The sequence below is a fragment of the Dermochelys coriacea genome, chromosome 7 (assembly GCF_009764565.3).
Source record: "Dermochelys coriacea isolate rDerCor1 chromosome 7, rDerCor1.pri.v4, whole genome shotgun sequence".
In the NCBI taxonomy this organism is placed as follows: Eukaryota; Metazoa; Chordata; order Testudines; family Dermochelyidae; genus Dermochelys; species Dermochelys coriacea.
In genome coordinates, this window is record NC_050074.1 from 56978316 (window position 1) to 57002766 (window position 24451).

General features: G+C 45.9%; 1 protein-coding gene and 1 long non-coding RNA gene across 3 annotated transcripts in view; one reads left to right on the forward strand and one right to left on the reverse strand.

The window, feature by feature from the left end:
• Nucleotides 1-15221, forward strand: part of TLL2 (tolloid like 2) — a 185566-nt gene extending 170345 nt beyond the window's left edge. For both annotated transcript variants that reach the window (XM_038409421.2, XM_038409422.2), the window contains 5 exons: nt 936-1061; nt 2926-3053; nt 8050-8263; nt 9135-9385; nt 12366-15221. In XM_038409421.2, coding sequence (XP_038265349.1) covers nt 936-1061; nt 2926-3053; nt 8050-8263; nt 9135-9385; nt 12366-12500 — 854 coding nt within the window. In that variant the 3' untranslated portion in view covers nt 12501-15221. The remainder of the gene's footprint in view (nt 1-935; nt 1062-2925; nt 3054-8049; nt 8264-9134; nt 9386-12365) is intronic.
• Nucleotides 5241-23475, reverse strand: LOC122461218. The gene is made up of 3 exons (XR_006283045.1): nt 23464-23475; nt 22639-22640; nt 5241-5404 (listed from the first exon to the last, which is right to left on the reverse strand). It is a non-coding gene; the product is annotated as an uncharacterized LOC122461218 (long non-coding RNA).
• Between the last annotated feature and the right edge of the window lie 976 nt (nt 23476-24451).

A 24451-nucleotide genomic window follows, 5' to 3' on the forward strand; every position in this document is an offset into this window, starting at 1 on the left:
CTCAGTAAGGTCTCCCAAGGATATGGCAGGAAATTGCCAGATCTGTCACACATGCACTATGTGGAAGTGTTTCCTTTCATCGGTTTTAAATGTTACCTTTCAGTTTTGTCACACACCCCGATGTGCTTGTGTTATGGGAAAGTTCAAATAGACGGATCTGATCTACCTTCTCTATTTATACCTCATTCTTTGCTTTTTTCCAATGTCTTCTGTGTGCAGCACACCACAAGGCCCCGTAAAACTGCCCCCTCCTGCTGACCGGGCAGCCACGAACCTATCTGCCTATCTTCTCTGCTCTTGTGGCTTGTGCAAGCCATGGGAGCATGGGTGAAGGCATCTGCTTGCCTCTTTGCCCAATTCTCTGCTCCTGCTGTGGCACATTGCAGTCATGGGGGGCAGCTTACCTGGCAGCAGCTCTCTCTACCTGCCTGCATCCTCTTTCTCTACACCAGCCACAGACCCTCTGGGCAGCAGACAGTTCTTTCCACTAGACACCTGGCGAGTGGAGGAACTGGCGAGCTGCTGGCAATGAGCAGAGGGAAACTGTTTAAGGGGGCATCAGCACAGAGCTGAGCGTTGAAGAACATGAAGCAGGGTTGCCAGTATAAAGATGGGTCAGTGGATTTTTGCCAGGACTGGTACCTTTGCCTGTTAGTTTTCCTGAGTGCTATACTCATCTATTTAAGCTTTGTTACTTTTGTGTTTAATTATAATTTGGGGGAAACATTTAAAATGTACTTTATGTGCTAGACCCATGTAGTTCGTTGTATTGTGAGGAAGGACAGTGAACTAGGGAAAGAGCAAAGTGGCTGGACCTGATCCAGCGACTGAGATTTAGGTTAGTTCTCTACCCTAGCAGAGAGAGCTCCCAGCTGGCATAAGATTTGGTTCTCTCTCGACACGGAATTAAGTGCTGTTCATTTGCCCCTCCTCAGATAAAGACGAATGCTCCAAAGACAACGGCGGATGTCAGCATGAATGCGTCAACACATTTGGGAGCTACGTCTGCCAGTGCAGGAATGGGTTTATGCTGCATGAAAATGGCCATGATTGCAAAGAAGGTGAGCACTGCTAACTGCAGCGAGGAAGCATCGATTTATTTCCAAACCTGCTGTTTAGTTTTCCCTAAACAATGTAAATAATGCAGCAAGCAAAGGATAATTCATGGGTAAGGACAGGTGAACAAAAGCCTTTTTACAGAGCTTAATGCAGATGCACCAATGACAACCTCTCAGCCTAAGTTGTTAAAGGAGCCCAAGGGAGGTAGTGGCTTAACTTCTATTGAATTTCTGGGCTGATTTAGGCTGCTCTACACAGAGCTTCCCAGCCCACATGGAGGGACTTGAGGTTTCCAGGCACACACCAGCGCTGTAAAAATGGCTGTGTAGAAACACTCCAAAGTTGCAGTTTGGGCTATGGAGCATCCCCCTCCTAAGGCTTCTGAGCCTGAGCTGCAGTGTCCGCACAGCTGTTTTTTGTGCAGTAGCGCGAGCCCAGGTTCGTTGAGCCAGGCCAGGTGGCTTGCTGCCATGGGCTGTGTAGACAGACCCCTGAGTCTCCTTTGAAACTCTTAGCCTTCTGGCTCTGGTGAAAGTGATCTGACTCCAGAAACCTCTGCAAATACAGAGGAGAGTGGCTCCAAAACCAGAACATGAGGGAGAGGGAGATAAGGAATGACGGAGTGAAGAAACTGAGTTCCATTGAAGCCTATGGATGTGTGTGTATTGGTGCTGATAGTTAATTAGGCCCAAGGAGAGTAGTTATTTCTGGGGTCCGTATGAGACTAACTTTTCTTCCAGAAGTTGGCTGGAGAGGGGTAATTTTTGCATTTAATGCTATCGTGGAGATTTGCTTCAGCCAATCTTCGTAACTAGGCGGCACCTCAGACGTGCATCTCCCCAGTGATCTCCCCAGTCCATAGTGTTGTCTGGCAAGAGCAACTGATCCAGTGTCCCCACTGTGCCCAAGCAAAAGGGTCAGCGGTGAATGCCAGTGGCTCTTACAGTGGTTGAAGTGCTGAACAGGCTTGGTCCAATAACTCTCACAGCAGGAGCAAATCTGGAGCTGGTAAAAACCTGAGTTGTGGAGACTGGAGTCTTGTGTTTAGCCACATAAGGGTAAAGCACAGGCAGGGTAGTACAAGCTGCCTACAATTCGAGCTCACCGCTGCTTGGTGTGTCTGTTGAGTTTGGCAACAGAGCGTGGCTGTGGGTTTTGTGAACAGAGGACAACATCAGTGGATGGAGACCTCTCCCTCCATTCATGCAGGCCCCTGAGCAGCCATCAGATGGAAATGAAAACCCAGCTCCAGCAAATTCAAGGCAAGCAGCAGACAGACACAACCCAAGGCACTGAAAATGTACTTGGCCAAACTCTCCGAATGCTTGTGAGCGGCACAAACACTTGTGGTCTGAGCCCTCCAAATCACAGTGCTCACCCAAGGCCGCCTTGTGTTCCAGCACTACTGGGGCGAGCTGGGGAGAGAGGGAGATGAGAATTCTGCCCAGGGTGGGAGCAGAACACACACAGGTGCTGTGGGGAAACTCGGCATCTGATACAAGGAAGTGCACTTGCCCTACTGCTCCCCCATAACGGTATAGGAGATAGAACTGTAACCCTGCAGGGTGGGGCTCTGTCCTTTTCTGAGTCACAGAAATACATGAGCCTGCTGCAGCCGTGGCTAACAGAGATGGGTGTTGCAGCTCCGGCAGTTGAGGCTCATGCTTTAAGATCCAGAGGTCCCAGGTTGCCCCGTCCTGGAAGCTGACAGCCTTCCCAGTGGTGCAGTGTTACACAGCATTTATAAAAGAGTCTCTCTTCCATGATTAAATCCTTCTGTTTTGCCACATCTTGGCCTGAGAGCTGCCTCTAGTGCACTACAGTTACAGAGACTTGACGAGGGGACTGGGTTTTCTCTCTCCCAAGCTGGCTGCGAGCACAAAGTGAGCAGCGCAGAAGGAATAATGGTGAGTCCAAACTGGCCCGATAAGTACCCCAGCCGGAAGGAATGCACCTGGAACATTTCCGCAACTCCCGGCCACCGGGTGAAAATCGTGAGTAACTCAGGGGGGAGGGGAGGGATGGGGGATTAACTCTGCTTTTCTTTTTACAAACAGCGTCATTTCTGCCAGCCCACCTGCTCTGTGCTGGGGGTGAGTGACCTCTGCGCTTTACCCGGGGCCTGGGTGGGCTGGGGGGTGGAGTGGCTCAGATGGAGCTGGTCAGACTGTGGCCCCCTCTGTGCTCGTAAGGGGCAGGAGGTGGAAGAGGCAGTGATCTTGCGGGTGCTCATGCTGGGTGTTAGTGCTGCCAAAGAGCTGTTGGGGGAGGAGGTCTGGGGTGGACCCCACTCCCCCTTTAGTACAGGTATAGTGAGTGCACACTGTCCCTTCCTCATCCTCCCATAGCCCCTTTGTAAGCAGGATCCATCTGCCCAGGTACTTAAGCTTACATCTGCTCTGGAGGAAAAAATCTCCAAACCCGCGGGAGCTTTGAGACCCATCCTAAGCCCAGGCTTCAGAGCCCAGGCTCTGGGGCCTGTGCAGGAATCTCTGCACTGCCCTTTTTTGCCTGTAGCATGAGCCCAAGTCAGTTGAACTGGGGCTTTGACATATAGTTCGTTTTTGCAGTGTAAACAGACCCTTAGCATCCTTCCTTACTGTACTATCTGAGCACCTCCCATCATGAATGGGACTTTATTCTTGCAGCATCCCTGTGTGTGAAATGGCACCCCATTTTACAAATGAAGTTCCAAGGTACAGGGTAGATTAAAGGACTTGCCCAAGTCTACACAGACGTTAGTGGCAGAACCAGGATTTGAACTCAAGTCTCCCAAATTCTGGTTCAGTGACTTAACCACTGGACCAACTCTCCTCTCACAAAGGTTTCTTCAAATAATGGGGCTGTCTTTCTCATTGTTAGCAAAGCCCACCCCACCTTTTGCAGCAATATGTACCCTCCTTAACCTTTTCACATGTCACCGGTACAATGGGTGAGAGTGCTTTAAAGTTAATAGTATAACAAACGAAGGGCATTCATGATGGATGTGACAGGAAACTGCAGCTAAAGAGACCGTAGCTTGTTGCTTGACGATAGATGCATTTATTTGTCTCATCAGTCAGGATTTCCAGTAGACATTTATCCCAAGATACACAGTGGTACTATGAAAGTCAACATCTGAAAGCAGTTGCTAGTGTACACAGGGCTCCTGGGGAGAGGTGGTTATTTCCTGTTCCGGATGTAGGGCTGATCTTGGTTGCTAATGGCTCCCACCACCTGTTGTAAATGGGAACCCCTGAATGTGGCTCTGTGTGTACACAATGAGCTGACTCCTGAGGGGGTTTTTTTACCCTCTCAGCAGCTTTCAGAGCCTTGTGGGCAGAGCTTTCAGCCCATGTGAACAGGGAGGCACTGCGGCTCATGCTACCCAGAGGGCGGACCCCTCTGTGATACAAAGAAGGTCAGACTGGATGATCTAGACTCAGTGGTCCCTTCTGGCCTTGAACTCTGACTCTCCTTTGGAGGATCCTGAGACAGGGATGGAGAATAATTTTGAAACATGCCTTGGGAGCCGCAGTCTCACTGAAAGTCAGTGGGGGACATGCTCCTGAGTGGCTAAGTCACTTCTGAAAATGGGACTTAGAAGCGTGTGAAAATCCGACACAGCGATAGCTATCTGTGTCTCTCCTGCTGGGTTTCTTTGGAATAGATCGACCTTGTTTATGTGAGGTCCCATGCATAGCAGGGGATGTTGAACACCAGGGGCACCGATTCTTGATTGACACTTTGGTGCATAATACAGGTACTGACACACCCTGCTGAGCACACAGGTCTAGACTTAATGTCCTGTAGACACTGGAACAGCTCCAGGGGTGATGAGAGCACCACAGAGGACTGAGGATCTTGTGACTACAGCACAGCCCTGCGTATCAAGTGACTTGGGTTCTATTCGTGAGTCTGCAGGAGACGGCCTGGATGGGTTTAGTGCACAGGGAGGAGACCCAGCTGTTCCCTTCTTTGTCATGGAGATAATATTGATTACCCTCAGGGTGAGAGATGTGGGGCTGATTAATTGTGACGCTCATTAATTCATAGAGTTTAAGGGTAGAGGGGACCAATAGATCATCTTGTCTGACTGTGGAGATCTCCAGGTCCTGATCCCTGGGCCTGCGGGCTTCTACCACCCGACAGCTCTGCGAGCGACTGGAGAATTGGGAGCTGTAAGGCCTTACACTCCACCGAAGGTACCATCCACAGGCACCTGATTGGAGGAGCCCCAGAGCCCCTGACTGGGCCAAATACACTATTTAAGCCAGAAGGAGACACAGGAAGTTGTCTGTGCAACAAGGTGGATCCTGGCTTGCTGCTGCTACAGACCCTGCTGTCTGCCACCTGGCTCCCAGCCCTGTCCCCGATTTCTGATTTTGGCCCTGCCCTATCCCCAGCTCCTGAACCTTCTTGCCCTGATTTCTGACTACCCCAGCTCCAACCCTTGGCTCCGACTCGTGGGATTCTGTCTTAGCCCTGGCCCTTGGCTCCAGCGCCTGTTTCCTGTCTGACCCCTGCCTCGACTCCTTACTCCAACTCCTGTGCTGACCACAAGGTCTGAGCACTCACTGACCTTCTGTATGTCAGAGGCCATAGCATTTCGCCCAGTTACCCTGGTAATGACCCAATAACTTGTGTCTGGATAAATCATCTCTTCCGGAAAGTCATCCAGTCTTGATTTGAAGACAAAGAGAATCCACCTTGATAGTCTGTTCCAATGGTTAATCACCTTCACTTTAAAAAAAAATAATAATTGGGCCTTAATTCTAAATTGAATTTGTCTGGCTTTAGCTTCCAGCCATTGGTTATTGTTCTGCTAGATTAATGGGCCCTTTAGTACCTGGCATTTTCTCCATGAGAAGGTACCTTAGATACAGTATAATCGAGCCACCTCTCAATCTTCTTTAGGAAAGATTGAGCTCTTTAAGTCTGTCGCTGTGAGGCCTTTTTCTCCAGTCTTCAGATTGGTTTTGTGACTCTTTTCTGCCTACTTCCAATTTTTCAACATCCTTCTTAAAATGTGGATACCAGAACTGTATGCAGTATTCCAGTATTGGTCTCCCCAGTGCCATAGACGGAGGTAAAATCACCTTCCTTCTCTTGCTCTCTATTCTCCTGTTGATACATCCAAGGATCGCATTGCCACAGCATTGCATGGAGAGCTCACGTGAGTTGCTTGTCCACTGTGACCTCTAAATCCTTTTCAGAGTCACTGTGTTCCTTGTTCCCAGATGGATAACTTTGCATTTGGCTGTATAAAACACATAGTATTTGTAAAAGCCCCATTTACCAAGCAATCCAGATCGCCCTCTCCTCCTCATTGTTTATGCCTCCCCCCATCTCTGTCTCATCTCCAACCTCTATCAGCAGGAATTTGAGGTTTACTTCCAGATCATTGATAAAAATGGTGACTAGTAATATTGGCAAGGATCCCTGCAGCATCCCATTAGCAACATCTCCGTTATTTAATGATTCCCCACTCACCACTGCTTTTAGAGATCTGTCAGTTAGCCTGTTGCTAATCCATTAAATTCTTGATCCTGTTCTGAATAGTGGCAAAATGTGTTACGATCCTCAGATGGAAGATGCTGCAGAAGGACAAAAAATATGACAGTGAGGAGAGACATTTCCTATGTATGAACACTATGAATCAATGCAGAGCTCTAGTTTAGCTTTGGGGTGTTTTTCTATATGATCATAGCTGACCTGAATGAGAGGTAGAGCTGGGAGCACCTCAACTTCTTTTCAGCCTTTCCGTGCATATGCGTTATGGTACAGTCTTTATTACTGGATCACATGCTATTTTCCCCCCACTGTCTCAGTCAGTGCACAGCCTGGACCAGCTCTGGGGATGAATCAAGGTTGTGCAGTGAAGGAGACTGTTGTCTGTAGGCCCTGCAGAAGTTGGAAGGTGTGCAGTGAAGGAGGCAGGGAAGAGAAGAGGAAGTTGAATGTTACCCTGGAGAACTGGATTCTCTCCTGTCATGGAGTCTCTGTGTGATGCTGGGCAACTCACTTAACCTACTGTTTTCACAGGTGGTCCCTAATGGTGTGGTCCTCTTTTTCTCATGTTCAGCCTGAGACACCTGGGGCCTGATGCGTGGAACTGCTGGGGGCTCCCATCTACAGCTGCTGTCAGGAGCTGTGCTTTGAACATAAAGTCGCTATAGAATGCTACGTTCTCTGAAAAATGAGGCTGTCGCTATCTCAGATTGGGCATGCAAAATTCATGGAAACATCTGACAGTATTGGCCTCGGTCTGTGCCTCATTTCCCTGGCTGTAAAATGGGGATAATGCCACCAGCTAATTCCAAAGGCTTTTGTTGCAAAGATACATTCAGCAGTGTTTGTGAAGCACTCAGATACTATGGGGTGAGCACCATAGAAACACCGAGGAAGAAATTCATACTTTATATTCAGTGCACGATTTGGATGGTGTGTGGAAGCCCTGGGGCCACACACTGAATGAGAGGGCTAAAAAGAAATATTGAATAAGTACCCATGCACTGAATGACGCAGGGGTCCTGTGGGGGAAAAATAGTATGTGATCTTGTATTTAAAGATGGTATCATAAGCATATGCACAAGGGGGCACAGTTAAGATTGCCCAGGCAATCTTAACTCAGGCATTTCCTAACTATTCAGTGTTTGACTTTATGTTAACTTTAATGTTCTGTTAATGTATTTGTGGGGGATGGTAACAGAATATATAACATGGTTCTCAAAAGCCACCAGATTTATCCACAGCCCCACATTCACATTCACCCATGCAATCAGGCATTAATTCTGTTTATGCTTTTTCCAGAAAAGCAAGTAACTCCACTCTAGTATGTGTCTGACTGGGTGCTACAAGGGGAGAGAAACACCATACAGTCTTGGCAGCATTTCTCCTGGTATACCCTGCTTTGCCCTATACCCTGTGTTAAATACTGTCAGAGGAGTGTCCATTTCTTTCACATTTCATGGAGAGGTCTAATTCTCACTGTTGATGTTTGCGTTATAGACATTCAATGACTTTGAGATTGAGCAGCACCAGGAGTGCGCCTACGACCACTTGGAAATGTACGACGGCCCCAACAGCAAGTCACCCATCCTTGGCCGCTTCTGTGGAAGCAAGAAACCAGATCCGGTAGTGGCATCTGCTAACAAGATGTTCCTCAGGTTTTACTCCGATGCATCTGTGCAGAGAAAAGGCTTCCAGGCAAAGCATAGCACAGGTAAACTGGGTTTTCTGTTGCTACTCCAATGATACTGGGAACGCTGCAACTCTTACTGTATATATTGACAGGGCAAGAGAGACTCCCAGAATCAGACAGCACCCATTCACATAAGACTAGACAGGTCACAATAAAGCTGTTCCCAAAGAAATGACCCAATCTGAGTGTTAACCAGCAAATATAAACCAACAAGCAACTGGAGCATCCATTGCATTGTACCTTTCATGCCAACCATCTCCCATCTGTATGGGACTTGCCTGTTCTAACCTCTAGCCTCCTAGGTGCTGTCTACATGGGGAGAATTACCATCCTAGCTGTAGCCAGTAATAATCTATGTATGGATAATCTTATCCTGGAATAAGAGTGTTTTTCCCCCTGATTTAGCATATACTACTTTCAAAGCAACATAAACGAAACCAGGAAAAAGCGCTCTTATTTCAGGGTACGTGTCCCCATGGACAGTTTTACCAGCATAGCTATGCCAGTATAATTATACCCATACAGTTGTTGTGGTAATTTTCCCCCTGTAGCCAAGTCCCTAGGTTTTAAGGCCAGAAGGGCTCCTCATGATGATCTGGTCTGACCTGCACAGACCATAGATCTTCACCGACTGATCCCTCTATTGAGCCAAACACAGTTGATCTAGAGCACAACAATCTCTTAGACATCCAGTCTTGATTCAGAGGCTCCAGATGACTGGAGATTTTACCACATCCCTTAGCAGTCGGTCTCCCCTCGCTGTTAAATGTGCCCCTTTGACAGGCGCTCCCCAGCTCTCCCCGCTGAATGATGCTGGGAGGAGATGTCTAGGCTGTGTTGAGCAGTGGGGATATTTAGGAAGGCTGTACAATGTGCTGTCTCTTTGCTCCAGAGTGCGGCGGGCGCCTGAAGGCTGACGTACAAACTAAAGAGCTGTATTCCCATGCCCAGTTTGGGGATAACAATTACCCAGGCCAGTCCAGCTGTGACTGGGTTATCGTGGCAGAAGATGGCTATGGAGTCGAATTAATATTTCAGACATTTGAACTAGAGGAGGAGGCCGACTGCGGCTACGATTACATGGAGATCTACGATGGCTACGACAGCACCGCACCCCGCCTGGGACGTTTCTGTGGCTCAGGGGTAAGCCGTGGAGAGGTTAATTTCTTAGCTGTAGCTCTATCCAGGGGAAGAGATGCACTGCAGGCATGATCCACCCTCTTTCGAGTCAGACAGACAACACAGTTGTTACCAGCTGCCCTGGCTATGAGCATTCCTTGTGTTCTGTTTCACCCACCCGCCTGCAGATGTCACCAGCCTCCAGCCGAGGTACCTGCAGCTTAATCTATATACTGTTCTGGACTGGTGATGCTGGGGGTATGGGCTGCCCAGACAGGGTGCCTGAGCCCTGACCTGGAGGGAGAGCACTGTCTAGCGGTGAGGAGCTCAGCCTCCAGCAGCCCATTTAATTCTTGGCCTCTTTGTAGCTGAATAAGGTGCTAAAGTATGTTGAAGCCACACAGTGAAAAGAAGGGAAGAGGATGGAATCCGCTTGCATAAATAACCCGCACCCACTCAGGATGGGGCTCTGTCCCCCTCGAGGGTGGCTGGACAATATCTGGAGATGAAAGAGTCAGCTACAAGTAGAAGAGGATTGTGGGTTTGATCCAGAGGTCCCAGGTTCAATTTCCCCGGCTGTTGATCCATCCAGAGGCTCAGCACTATGAATGCTCTTGAAGTCTCATCCGTCTGGAATTGACTCATGATCGAATTGCATTGACTGCTAGCTAATGTTTTTATGCCATGCTATCCCAACACCTAGGCTGGGCCCTATTTAAAATGCACTGTTGAGAGGATTTCACCTACTGTATTTTAATGAAGCTATCTTTGGTCAAATCCTCCCAACTGTGCATTTTAAATGGGTCCCGGCCTAGGAGCTGGGATAGTGTGACATAAAAACATTAGATAGCAATCAATGCACATGGCCTGACAATGAAGGACAGCACCTGAGGGACAAGAGAGGCATGTTGACAGCCAGGCAAAGAGGCAACTTTTACTTGGAAATAACTGTCAGAGAAGCTGCAGGCTGGAGGCAGGGCCACAGAGCGTCTGTAGAACTGCACATGCAGTGACTTTGTGCCTTTAATAAATAAAGGCTTTCGGCCACGGTGCCTTGCATGTTGGGCAACTACATTGACTTTAATGGGATTGCATGAACTGAAAGCAGAGAATTCACCTCTGAAATGTCTATCAAGGGCTACTCAGCAGCCTCTGTGGAATGTTGGAATTCACTAAAGTTCCCAGGGCATGGGGCATCCATGTCACAGTACCCCGTATGAGCCCTCTTCCTGCCAACCTTAGCAGTAATGCCAAGGGCTGCATAGGTCATGGTGGCTGAAATACCCCCTGCCTCTGGAGATCCTCTCTGCAGAGGGGAGCTGAGTCACATGGACTGCAGCACTGCAAGTCTAACCCCCATCCAGAGGCCCCATGTTGGGCCACCGCTTGCATCATCGTGCCCCGGGGAGAGTTGTCAGCAGCAGGGACTGAACCTGGCACCACTTAACATAAGAACAACCATACTGGGTCAGATCAAATGTCCATCTAGACCACTATCCTGTCTTCTGACAGTGGCCAATGCCAGGTGCCCCAGAGGGAATGAACAGAACAGGTAATCATCAAGTGATCCATCCCCTGTCGCCCATTCCCAGCTTCTGGAAAACATAGGCTAGGGACACCATCCCTACTATCCTAATAGGTATTGATGGACCTATCCTCCATGAACTTACCTAGTTCTTTTTGAACCCTGTTATAGTATTGGCCTTCACAACATTCTCTGGCAACAAGTTCCACCAGTTGACTGTGCATTGTGTGAAGAAATACTTCCTTTTGTTTGTTTTAAACCTGCTGCCTATTAATTTCATTTGGGGACCACTAGTTCTTGTGTTATAATCTAAGAGCATGAGCCTCAGCTGCCTGAACTGAAAGATGCTGCTTTATTAGCTGCAGCTGGCTCATCAGCCTCTGTGGCCCAGCAACCACTAGAGGGGGATAGAGCCCACATTGAGGGGGCATGGATTGTGCAATCCTCCCTAAAACACTCCATCAATGCTGTATATCAGTACAAGCCAACAGCCTCTCTTGTAATGAAAGCTGGCACGAGCACTCAGAATCATAGAAGATTAGGGATGGAAGACACCTCAAGAGGTCATCTAGTCTAACCCCCTCCTCAAAGCAGGACCAACACCAACTAAGTCATCCCAGCCAGGGCTTTGTCAAGCTGGGCCTTAAAAACCTCTAAGGATGGAGATTCCACCACCTCCCTAGGTAACCCAATCCAGTGCTTCACCACCCTCCTAGTGAAATAGTGTTCCTAATATCCAACCTAGACCTCCTCCACTGCAACTTGAGACCATTGCTCCTTGTTCTGTCATATGCCACTACTGAAAACAGCTGAGCTCCATCCTCTTTGGAACCCCCCTTCAGGTAGTTGAAGGCTGCTATCAAATCCCCCCTCACTCTTCTTCTGCAGACTAAACAAGCCCAGTTCCCTCAGCCTCTCCTCATGAGTCCTGTGCCCAGCCCCCTAATCATTTTCGTTGCCCTCCGCTGGACTCTCTCTCCAATTTGTCCACATCCTTTCTGTAGCGGGGGAGCCCAAAACTAGACGCAGGACTCCAGATGTGGCCTCACCAGTGCCAAATAGAGGGGAATAATCACTTCCCTCGATCTGCTGGCAGTGCTCCTACTAATGCAGCCCAATATGCCGTTAGCCTTCTTGGCAACAAGGGCATGCTGCTGACTCATATCCGGGTTCTCGTCCACTGTAATCCTCAAGTCCTTTTCTGCAGAACTGCTGCTTAGCCAGTCGGTCCCCAGCCTGGTAGCGGTGCATGGGATTCTTCTTTCTAGCTGTCAAATAAGATGCCTCCTCGCATTTTATAAAGTGCCTGGGAAATGTGAGCGGGGCAGAAGGGAATGAAACGTTCTGCATTTGGGTCTAATGCTTGGCCCATCACACCTGCTGCATAAGCACCAGGGCTTTGACCTCAGATACTGTGGTCCTGGTGAGAACAGTTACCTGTCATGTAGACTGACCAGTGTTTTGTTTTCCCTCCTGCAGCCCCTGGAAGAAATCTACTCTGCGGGGGATTCCATCGTGCTCCGATTCCATACGGATGACACCATCAATAAGAGAGGCTTTCATGCCCGATACACGAGTACCAAATTTCAGGATGCACTGCACATGAGAAAGTAGCTCGGACGTTCCTCATGGACGTTCCCAGGCAGAAGATTGAGATATCTACCTGGGATTGGTTTTAAACTCCTGGGTGCCTGACCTAAAGCAGGGCACAGTCTTTTCCTGTAACTAAAATGGAACGCAGCCCTGAAGGCTTGCCTTTGAAATTACGAGCATGGCCTCCTCCCGTGAGCACACCCAGGACCCAGTATTTTCTCCTGATCATGACTGCCAGGGCATCAACTTTGTGTTTTTGCCCAGCTGGCCACTGGGCTGAATGAAGAAAGAGTTTGAACTGGAAGAAGCCTTAGTCTATCGCATCCTCCCAGTTGGGGTGGCTCCTACTAAGTAGCATATACAATAGTTGTCTTAACACATCGTACTGTGAAACAGACTATGTGGATAGCCACCAAATGGGATGGCCTTAAAGGAACATGGGGCTGCCTACCTACCCCTTCCCTGCCAGCTTGAACTGCTCTGTGCAATAAGTGGAAAACCACACAGTTGAGACTCCAGATAGCCAGATTCATTTTTATTTATTGTTTTGGTTATTCTGCCTGTGTGTAAAGGTGACACAGGATCACTGTAAGACTGCTAGCTAATTGCACCATGTTCAACAGGAAGTCCACAGTGCCTGATGTGCAGAAACCCCACAGGGTATGTGTCATAACAGAAGCACTCTGCAATGATGGCTAAGGACTAAGGCTGTGACTAATAGCAACTGCTGTGGCATTAGCTAGGATAAAAATTTGGAAGGCTATCAACCCGGACCTTCCTTGCACCAGCTGCTCGCTAGCCAGAGTCAGGAAGCAATCTCCCCCCCACAGGATTCCAGATTAGGTGGCTCCCTGTCCTGGCCTGTCTACCAGTCCCTGTGTTCTTAAATAAGAACACTTCTCCCCAACCCGTCTTTGCTTGTGAAATGCCTGGTTACGCAGGATGGTTTTATTGTACAGATTTCCTCCCCTCCCTCCTCTGCTAAATTATTGCTTCTTTATAATACCACCTCTATCTTTGAGTTCTCTATTTCTCTTTCCACCTGTGGTGCTTTCCAAGGACTCCCCTCGCTGACCCATTGTTCTGTGTGATTAACTTGTCAGTGTCCAGACAGTTTTCTTGATTCTCTTGAAACACAAGGTAGAAGAATTCAAGAACTACTCAACACCTGCCCTCCTGGTGACCCAACTGATCCGAGGCAGAGAACTTGTAGCACAAAGCAACACTCAACTCCGCACAACTCTGGCAACATGTCAAGTGAATGCATGTTCTAGTGGATGGACTGAGTATGTTGGCTGGGAAGTCGGCGGTCAGCTGGTTTCTATTTCCACCGGAATCACTGCGTGACATTGAACAGGTCACTTAACCTTGCTGTGCCTGTTACTGATGCTGCTTTAATTTTGGTTAAAGCACTTTGAGATCTAGGGTGGACAATTATAAAAATAACTCTGTACACGGCAGCCACTGAGTTAACCAGCAATCAAGCCATGGGTTTGGAGAATTAACTAGCTGTTTGGTATTTCTTTCAGAGAGAAACTGAGCCTTTTAACAAACCATTGTAAAGCATCGTGCTGTAGATTAGTAAAGAGTTAATCCTGAACGGCATTTCCTTAAGACACATGTGAGCATTACAGCTAAAAGCTGTGGTATGTTAGCTTTAATGAAGTATTTATAATCAAATGATTAATATGTTTACATAACCAATGTACTGTTAGGCTACAGAGAGACACCCTTTCACTAGGTGTGAACTGTAGTAAGCGCAGCCTGGTGTCAAATGCCAGGAACAAAAGTGTTCTTGGGGGACAGGTTTATTTCCAAATGTGTTATAAACAAAATGCCACCCCTGCAAAAGTTCTTGAATGAAATAGGTGTCCAAGTATTGTGAGTATGGAGGTGAAACAAATGCATGAAAATATTTTCTTGCTGAAAACAGGAAAAGCAAAGTAAATATATATATATATATATATATATATATATATATATATATATATATATATATATAATATATATATATAAAAAAATGCATGTAGCCTTACACAGTGTAGTGTGAATGATACTGTATCATTGACCATAGCTTTTCTACAGGCCATTTGAAACCATATTACTTAGTGCTTGTTTTTTTAGATCTGCTTTGTTTCTCTTCAAAGTTTACTTGTGGCCTTCTCTTGCAAGCTTAAGATAAGGTATGTGGTCTCTCACTGTGGTACACTGGAGCCTGTTGCATGAGTAAGGAACTCAGGGCCAGGAATATAATCTCTGCTTCTAGCAAAATAGAATCAAAATTGCGAATTGGATTGCAGGCTGAAATTCATATTATAGTGTCTCTCTGGTTGGAGTGAAGTCTGTCTGGAGGGGGAAAAGTTACTTTAGAAGCTTCCTTTGAAATTAAGTATTTTCGCTCCATGTTTTGGCATCATTTCTGATTTTTCTTGGACATCTGATTGTATATTCTGATTCATTGCAAAAGTTTGCAATGTGGTTTGACCAATTTGCTACATTTGTTAGCATTCAAATAGGTGTTTTGTGTTACAGTTTATTAGCAACTGGTTTACTCTGTGCTTTCACCAAGGATGTGTGCAAAAATTTCTCTTCCTTCTGTCTTGACTGGGCTTTCAGTCAATAATTCTATATGCCTAAAAGGTTCCTTTTAAAAAAAAAAGTCCAACTCTTTAAAGTGTATACATATTTTGGTCTTTGTTTAGTTTTAAATTTCATGAAATAAAGTCCGTTTTTAAAAAGTCAGAGAGGAAGAATAATCTGAAATCTATTTGTTCCCGGCATGGTGTCTCGAAATTCATTAAACAAGGCAGATTCAGTTACACATTGTTTGTGTGCACACCTGGGCATGTGGCCCTTTCTGGCCTGGGGTAAGTTCTCTAATACAACGGTCACTCTGTCGACAATTATTTCATTTCCAGCGGTCACACCTGGGGATTGGGTCACACCACGTTGGGATTTACCACTTTCAGTTTCTGAAACAAAGCTGAATTTGTATGTTAAATGTATTACTTAATTTTTTGAATGAATGAGGGCAGTTGAAAGGCTGCAGGGCTCAAAGTAGAAAGTAGGCAGCTGGTCCAAATCACAGCTGCCCCCTCTCCTAAGCATTGCGAATAGAGAGAACACCAGTGTGCCTCTTGCACATTCAGTATTGGATCCAGACAAGATTTTAGTCTGTGAGCGGCTTTGAAGAGGTGGGGAAAGAGGCCTGATCACCCAAAAGTGTCACCGCCAGAATACAACCATTGACACCCTGTACCCAGGATGGAGATAACTGAACTAAGGTATTCTTGGTGCAGGGCATTTGCCTGTGGAGCTCTGACATACAGGAGAGCAGGATGAAGGCAAGGCAAGCCTCCTTTATACACACACCCCTTTCCTCAGAGAAGGTGGCAGCACAAAGCAAAGACAACCCAGGCATAGTGCTAAGCAAGGCTACGATGAAACTTGACCCCTGTATTTAGTGCCTTGAGATGATCCTTCTCGAACCTAACAGCCCACTCTACCAACTGGCAAAACCGGTTCCTCTCCTAGGGCAGCATGGTGTTCAGTAGCCAGTTGACGCTTATAATCAAAAATAGTTTTCCTCCTGTGTCTGCTACCCAGCTGCCTTCTGTCCCCCCTCCATTTTCTAAAGAACATGCCAGATAAAGCTTCTCCTTGTATAAACTCCTATGCCTCTGCTCATTTACAACCATCAAGACTAAAATGCTGTGTCATATTCACTCAACACTTCACAGGACTTGGGAATTGGCCTTGTTTCTTTTTCAGCCACTTTCAAATATAAGAACGGCCATACTGGGTCAGACCAATGGTCCATGTAGTCCAGTATCCTCAGGGCCGACCCACAACATTTTGGCACCTGAGGCAGGGAGCTCAAATGATGTCCCCATGCCCCCTTGCTTGGGCCAAAACTTTGAAAGTTCTCAATTCTGCCTTCTTCCTGTTGTACTCCTCTCATAGTACTGCTCTGCTACCTACCCCAATAAAGGAGAACTAACAACTTAAAATGCCTTGTTCAAAAATTTTAAGTAACACTTAACTTTCAAATGCCTGAACAGCAAATGTATCTTTTCTTGTCTGCATAGGAAACGCTGGCAGTTTTATCTGTTTGAATAATCAAAGTGGTGCTTTCCATGCCTTCTTGGTTGCAAAGATTTGAATTGCTTCCTGAAGGTCCACAGTCTGGGTCAGCTCATGCTCTATTGAGATGGTTGCAAGGCCGACCAGCCTCTCGTGTCATTGTGGATGGCAGATGTGTTTTTATTAACTGCAGCTTGGAGAAGCTGCTTTTTCCACTGGCAACTGTTACAGGAAGTGTTAGAAGTATGCGCAGAGCAACAAAAGCATTTAGAAAGAGGGTGGTCATCTTATTTGTGCCCATATATTCCAGAACGGCCTTTGGAGTTGATCCTACTGAAATGTATCTTGAAAGGGCTTTCAGTTCATCACTCAAATCACTCGCATCAATATCATGCATGTCATCATGTGTCAGCACTGTCTCTAGTGCCCTGCATTGCTGGTGTAAGTCTTCTTCAGGTATAGCGAGGAGTTTTGGAATATCATACAACATCCCAAATATACTGCTGTATTCCTTGAGCTGGATGAAACGTTCTTCAACTGACTGTATTGCACAATCTAGCACCTGGTTAAAGAATTCAACTTTGAATTGTTGTTTGGTGTCTCTTATGGGATTATCCCGTACCTCGTAATCAAAATGTCGTCTTCTTCGGTGACTCTTGTATTCTTGAATGGGTGGGAAAATAGCTTCAGTGTGAAGTTCCTCTGCCAACTTCTGTGCACTCTTCAGAACATTTTGAAATCCCTCATCTGACCGGTAAGACTGTAGGTATGACTTTGCTTTGTCCAGTTGTTCCACTGCTCCAGATATATCAAGGTCAACACCTTGGAGTCTCTTGCTTACAACATTTATTTCAAACAGTATGTCATGCCACAACACTAAGCCAACTAGAAATTTGAAGTTATGTATGTTTCCGGTGATTCCATTTCCCTCTGCCACTGTTCTTCCACAAACAGTTCCTGTCATAGCATTATCCTCCATAATGGCAACGATGGCATCAACTATTTTCCCAATTTGGTGTTTGATAGGCTTTATCACATCCACTTGATTTTCCCATCATGTGGCACTCAGTGATTTCAGTGTCAGAGAGGATGTTCCCAGATGTTGATTCAAAATTTGCCATTGATGAGCTGATGCAGAGAAAAATACAAAGATGCTTTGAATTACATTAAACATTCAGCAGCCTCACTAGAAGCTGATGCTGCATCACTGACCACCAAGTTCAATGAATGAGAACTGCATGGGACAAAAAAAGCTCGAGGGTTTAACTCTCGGATTCGTGTCTGCCCCCCTCTGTTCTTTTCTCTAATGTTGGCACCATTATCGTATCCCTGACCTCTCATGTCAGCTATTGCAATTCCCATATCTTCCAGCTTTTTAAGAATCACATTTGTCATACCAGCTCCTGTAGTATTATCAATGTCAATAAATTCTAGAAAATGCTCTCTGACAGTCACCATTGCAGGGACATTTTCACTAGGTTCTGTTGTTGTTACAAAACACACCATTAAAGTAATTTGTTCTGTATGGCTGATGTCAGGTGTGCAGTCCAGAATAACAGAGTAATATCTTGCTGACTTCAGATCTGCCACAATCTTCTGTTTGACTTTTGTTGCCAGTAACTGTATGATCTCATTTTGAATTGTTTTTCCAAGGTAATGGTGTTTGTACATTTCTTGAGTTTTAGGGGCTTATTCCTTCATCCGCTTACTTCCCTGGTCCTTCTCGCATGAACAGAGAGCAACAATACCTGAAGTCCAAAGGTGCAAACGATTTGATGTTTGTTTGGGGTGAACTTCCAGCAAGCATGATTCCAGTTTCCTTCCTTAGTGTTCCCCTTCCCAGCTCTGACACCACAGAGCCTTAGCTGTGCTCCCTGTTCCCACTCTCTCCCCACCCACATTCCCTGTTCCCATTCCCCCCTTAGCAAAACATGATTCCAATTTCCCCACCCCTGTTCCCATTTCCCCCCACCCCCCCCACACACTTCCTGATTGACTGCAGACTATATAGTAAAACTTGAGTTCTGCTTAGCTATACCTTAACCAATCATTTTACTGAAATTTAACTAACCAATCTTAACATATTGTAACATGATTATTTAACCAATTATATCCCACCACCTTAATTAGTTTACACCCAGCAAAATTAATTATACAGCAGACAGAAACAATCACAGAACCAGACGGAGACCATGCAAATAAACAATAGAAAAGTAGGAACTATAATGACAAAACAATATAGAAGTGAGGATTTCACATCCCAGCTATTGATAAGTGAGTTCTTGCCAGACAGGATGCTATCAAACTAAGTTTCCTTTTACATCTTCTAGGCACTTCCCTTTCTCTGGAGGTGGTAGGCATTATCAGATCAGGATTGTGTTCCTAACAGCCCAATAGCACCTGATTTCAATGTGACTGGTTTGGAATGTGAGGATGTGACCAGTCACTTCCCAGCTCATGGCTACCTCTGCTGATTAGCCAAAGGCCTTAGCCTAAGAACAGGGCCTCCAACTGTCTCTGTAAAAGAAGGCCCTTACACCGGCAGACAGTGATTTTGATTCTTTCTTTTATACCTCTATAACTAGCTAAGTGATAAGAATACACCTAAATTAGAGTACAGGCCTTCACAGACAGGCCTGAATATCTATATCCTAACACTGGTTGGTGACTCTTTTTAGATGCTCCTCGCGTACAGCATCAAACTCAGCCATCAGCTCCACAATTTTAAGGAAGTTTCCATTGTTTGGCATATACAGCTGGTCTGAAGTTCCACACTGTGCTAGGTTTTGGGTAGCAACCATTCTCACAGTGGCAATGAGCCTTTTCAGAACATTTTGCCAGTAAAGTGTGTCTGATGCAATCTTCTCTTGATGCTGATCTATGGTGGCCTTTAACCTTAGTCTCTTCTCAAGCTCTTTCCACCTATGGAATGCTCTCTGGTGATTTGCTGCCTTCTCATGGCATGCCAGATTTCTAGCCAGATTTTTCCAGTCCTTTGTTCCTGTAGAACCCAGTATGACTGAAACATTAGACTGGAAGAGTTTGCAACAAAAACAATATGCAGCATTTGGGTTTTTGAGTACATAAGCCATGGCCTCTCCACTTTGTCACCATTGGGGATTTCATGCCAGTAATGTGTTGGATGGAAACTTCTATTTTCATTGTCTTTTGGGGAACATGAACATTTTCACTTGCTGTGGCCCATGCAGTACAAGGAAGTCCCTCAGGCTACTGCTCAAGTGGGTCCACAGTCCTGGATCATCTAAACTTAATGAACTAAACTCAGCAGCAGCTGTTTCTTGTGCCTGTACCACACTCTTCTTTGATCTATACTTTTCTTCAGGAATGTGCATGGTTACATCCATTTGACATGGAGATATGGATGCTGCAGTAGCTGCCAGGTCACCTGCACTCTAACTAACTGGAAGATCAGGCATCTCCTCACCACTCACATCCTCACTGGGGCCGGAAGGCTCATCGTGAATATTTGTGTCTATGTATCTCAGGAGAGCTCCTTCCTGCTTAGATAGAAAAGCTTCCTTTGCTTTTTCTTTTTCTGAATGTTTCCCTAGTGGGGCATTTTCTTTGTTCACTCATGACTGCTGTTCTGTGCCAGCTATAGTGGCTCTCAACACTCAATTGAAGGGGACAACTAAGCAGGCTGGTAGCAGGGCCTGAGTGAGGGAAGATATCAGCATCTTAAGGTCCTAACTGGCTCCTACTACTTCAGTTGACTGCCTGTTCTCCTCAAGTGGGTTCAGGGAAGCAGCAGGAAACAGAAAGCTCCCTGAGAAGCTGGTGTTAATCAGTCCAGGCTCCTGGGAGTGCTAGAGAGGTACATAAGAGGCTCCTCCTCCTCTCTCTCCCTACATCTCCTGCTGCTTTCTGTTATTCCCTCTCACCTTTTCTCCTGCCTGCCTGTTATGTCTCTTGTGCCCTCCTTCCTCCAGCACAGCACTCAACCCTCTCTGTGCATCTAGAGCAGAGAGACTACATATGCACCAGCAGCAGACACAATTTTCTACACTCTGGGTCCTAGTGGTGCTCCCGACAGTCTGGCACCCGAGGTGGCCACCTCAGTTCACCTCATGGTAAGGCCAACCCTGAGTATCCTGTCTTCGGACAGTGGTCAGTGCCAGATGTTTCAGAGGGAATGAACAGAAAAGGACAATTATTGAGTGATCCATCTCCTGTTTTACACTCCCAGCATCTAGCAGTCAGAGGTTTAGGGACATCTAGTTCATGAGGTTGCATCCCTGACTATCTTGGCTAATAGCCATTGACCCTTGCTAAGTTGTTCCAATGGCTAATTACCCTCACTGTTAAAAAATTACACCTTATTTCCAGTGTGAAATTGTCTAGCTTCAGCTTCCAGCCATTGGATAATATTATACCTTTCTCTGCTAGTTTGAAGAGCAATCCAATATTTTTTCAAATATTTCAAATATTTGTTTCCTATGTAGGTAGCTAGAAACTGTGATCAAGTTGGCCCTTAACTTTCTCTTTGCTAAGCTAAAAATAAGCTTCAGTCTATCACTATAAGGCATGTTTTCTAATCATTTTGATCAGTCTCATGGCTCTTCTCCGAATCATCTCTAATTCATCAACATCCTTCTTGAGTTGTGGACACCAGAACTGGACGCAATGTTACAGCGATGGTCACACCAGTGCCAAATAGAGGTAAAATAATCTCTCTACACCTACTCAAGATTCCACTATTTGTACATCCAAGAATCGCATTAGCTCTTTTGGCTACTGGGAGCTAATGTTGAACTGATTATCCACCACAACTCCCAAATCTTTTTCAGAGTCACTGCTTCCCAAGATAGTCTCCCAGCCTGTAAGTGTGGCCTACATTATTTGTTCCTAGATGTATACATTTACATTTAACTATATTGAACCATATATTGTTTGATAGGGCCCAATTTACCAAGCAATCCAGATTGCTCTGTATCAGTGACCTGTCCTCTTCATTATTTACCTCTCCTCCAAACTTTATCAGTGATGATTATAAGTTTTCTTCCAGGTCATTGATAACAGTTAAATAGCATAGGACTGACAACCAATACCTGCGGAACCCCACTAAAAACACACCCACTGAATGATCATTCTCCATTTACAGTTACATTTTTAGATCCATCATTAGCCAGTTATTAATCCATTTAATACATGATATGTTAAATCTATTTTTTATCAAAATGTTGTGAGAGGCTTTACAAAGTCAAATGCTTTACAAAAGTTGAAGTATATTATGTCAACACTATTACCTTTATCAAACAAAGCTGTAATCTCAGTAAAATAAAATCAAGTTAGTTTGAGAAGAGCTCTTTTCCATAAGATTAATGTTGATTGGGATTAATTACATTAACCTTCTTTAGATTTTGATTAATCGAGTCCTGGTATTAATTGTCCTATTATCTTGCCTGGGATTGATGTTAGACTGACAGGTCTATAATTACCTGGGTCATCACATTTACCCTTTTTAAAAATTGGCACAACATTAGCTTTCTTCCAGTTTTCTGGAACTTCCCCAGTTTTCCAAGACTTATTCAAAATCCATATTTGAAAGCGGCTTAAAAAAAGTCAAGGCAAATTCCCAAGTCCAGTGAACTCCTCAGACAACTCTTTTAAAACTCTTGGATGCAAGTTATCTGCACATGCTGATTTTAAAAAGGTCTAACTTTAGCAGCTGCTGTTTAACATCCTCCTGAGATACTAGTGGAATGGGAAAAAGTGTTATCATATGTTTTTTCCCCCAGAATAGAAATATTTATTGAACACTTTTTCATTTTCTACATTATCATTTCCATTTAGTAATGGACAAAGACTTTTGTCAGGATTCTCTTCGTTCCTAATATTGTTAAAAACTCTTCCTTATTGTCCTTAACTCTGCTGGCCATAGATTTCTCCTTGTGTCCCTGGGCTTCTCTTATCAATTCCAGAGCCCAAGTGAAATGGGCTGTGCTTGCAGGGGTGTGACATTCCCCAGGTACAATCTGGACTGGTAGGTAGCTGTGTCCCCTCAGTTCTCCAGCCTGAGGTGCCTTTTACACTGCTTTGCTGTGAGAGCAACCACTCCTGGTGTGAGTTTCCCAAACACTTCAATCCAAACACACTGATTTAGATAAAACAATACAAGAAGTTTATTAACTACAGAAAGATTGATTTTAAGTGATTACCAGTAATGAGGCATAAAAGTCAGAATTGGTTACAAGAAAATAAAAGTAAACGCAACTAATGCCTAACTTAAAAAGCTAAGTGAATACAAAGCAAAAGTCTATCTCACCACATACTTCATCAGCCTTACTGGCTGGATTCCTTTCTGCCAAAATCCCTTCCTCAATCCAAATCTGTTTCTTTGTTCCTCAGGTGTTGTGGCTGCCATGGGTAGAGAGAAAGTGAGGAATCGCTTGGTGTTTTCCCTCTTCCTTGATAACCATCTCCAGCTGGGGTTCGGGAGACAGAAACTCTATGGGAACAGGAACCACAAGCTGTTCTTTGCCAAGATGTAAATTTCTCCTTCACACCCTTTTTCCTGCCAAAGAATGGCAACTTAACAAGGTACTGGTCCATTTGATTTCATTGACACTTGCCAAGTGTCAATTTGCCTTATGTCTCTGAGGAACTGGTTTGTGGCTGCTTTTCTAAACTTGGAACATGTCTCAGTAATGTCATACAGTACAATTTCATAACTTTATATACAATATTGCCACACATATTTTACCAGGACAATAATAATCTGCACATTATGAGTTTTCAAATGATACCTCACAAGGCAGACTTTGTACAAAATTTATCATAGTCTTGTAAAAGAGGTGAATATAGGGGTACAGACTGCCACAAGGGGTCTTTAACTATGCCTGTCCTCAGGAAAGTTTAAAGTGGGGCTGTTTTCTGATACATCCTGAGGTCCCTGGATTTCTGTTGGGACAATTACAGGCACTGGCTTTCTCCTTTCCCTGGGGGTGTTCAATCTCCACTCTGCCCCAGGCTCCACCCCCACACTCCACCTTCCCCCAAGTTCCACCCCGCCCTGTCACTTCCTGCCTCTGCTCCACCCAGGCCCCGCCTCCATTCCACTCCTTTCCCCAAGGCCCCCAACACTCCGCCTCTTCCCACCCCACTCTGCCTGTGCCCCCACCTCTTCTGCCCAGTTCCGCCCCCTTCTCCCACCTCTGGCCCACCACGGAGTAGCTGATCATGGTGGGTGGGAGGCGCTGGGAGGGAGGGGGAGGAGTTGATTGGTGGGGTTGACAGAGGGTGGGAGGTGCTGAGGGTGGGCGGAGGAGCTGGCTGTTGATAGGGTGCTAAGCACCCACAATTTTTTTTTTCAGCCCTGGAGCACCCATGGAGTCGGCACTTATGGGGAGCATCTTTGATCTGACATTCCCTCCACTTGCCAATACATCCAATATTTTCTAGTGAAAATGTCTTCGTAAATGTAAAGGGCTAGATTGTGGCTCTAAGACACAGCCCTGCCTTGTGGGGAGCTATGGAAGTGAGCACTGAGATTCCTTGGGGCATGGCTGGGGCACCACCTTGAAAGGTAGGTCTGCACTGCGTATGGTGGCATGTAGGGTACAGACACTGCATGCCGCCCTAGCATGGGTAGAAATAGCAGGGTAGATGGAGACACACTGTTTCGGAGAATAAAGACACACCAGAACCCTACGGTATATACCTGACATGGCTCTCCAAGCAGTGCCTCCCATGTCTACACTGCTGTTTTTAGGCTGGAGCCTTTCCCCATTGCAGCAGGGAGCTGCCAGAGTCTTTCCCCACTGCACAGAAAGACGGCAGCAGGGAGCCTCTCCCGCTCCCACTGCTAGAGCCTTTCACTGCTCCATGTCGCTACACACCACCATGTGGACACAGCCTGCTCTTTGCTG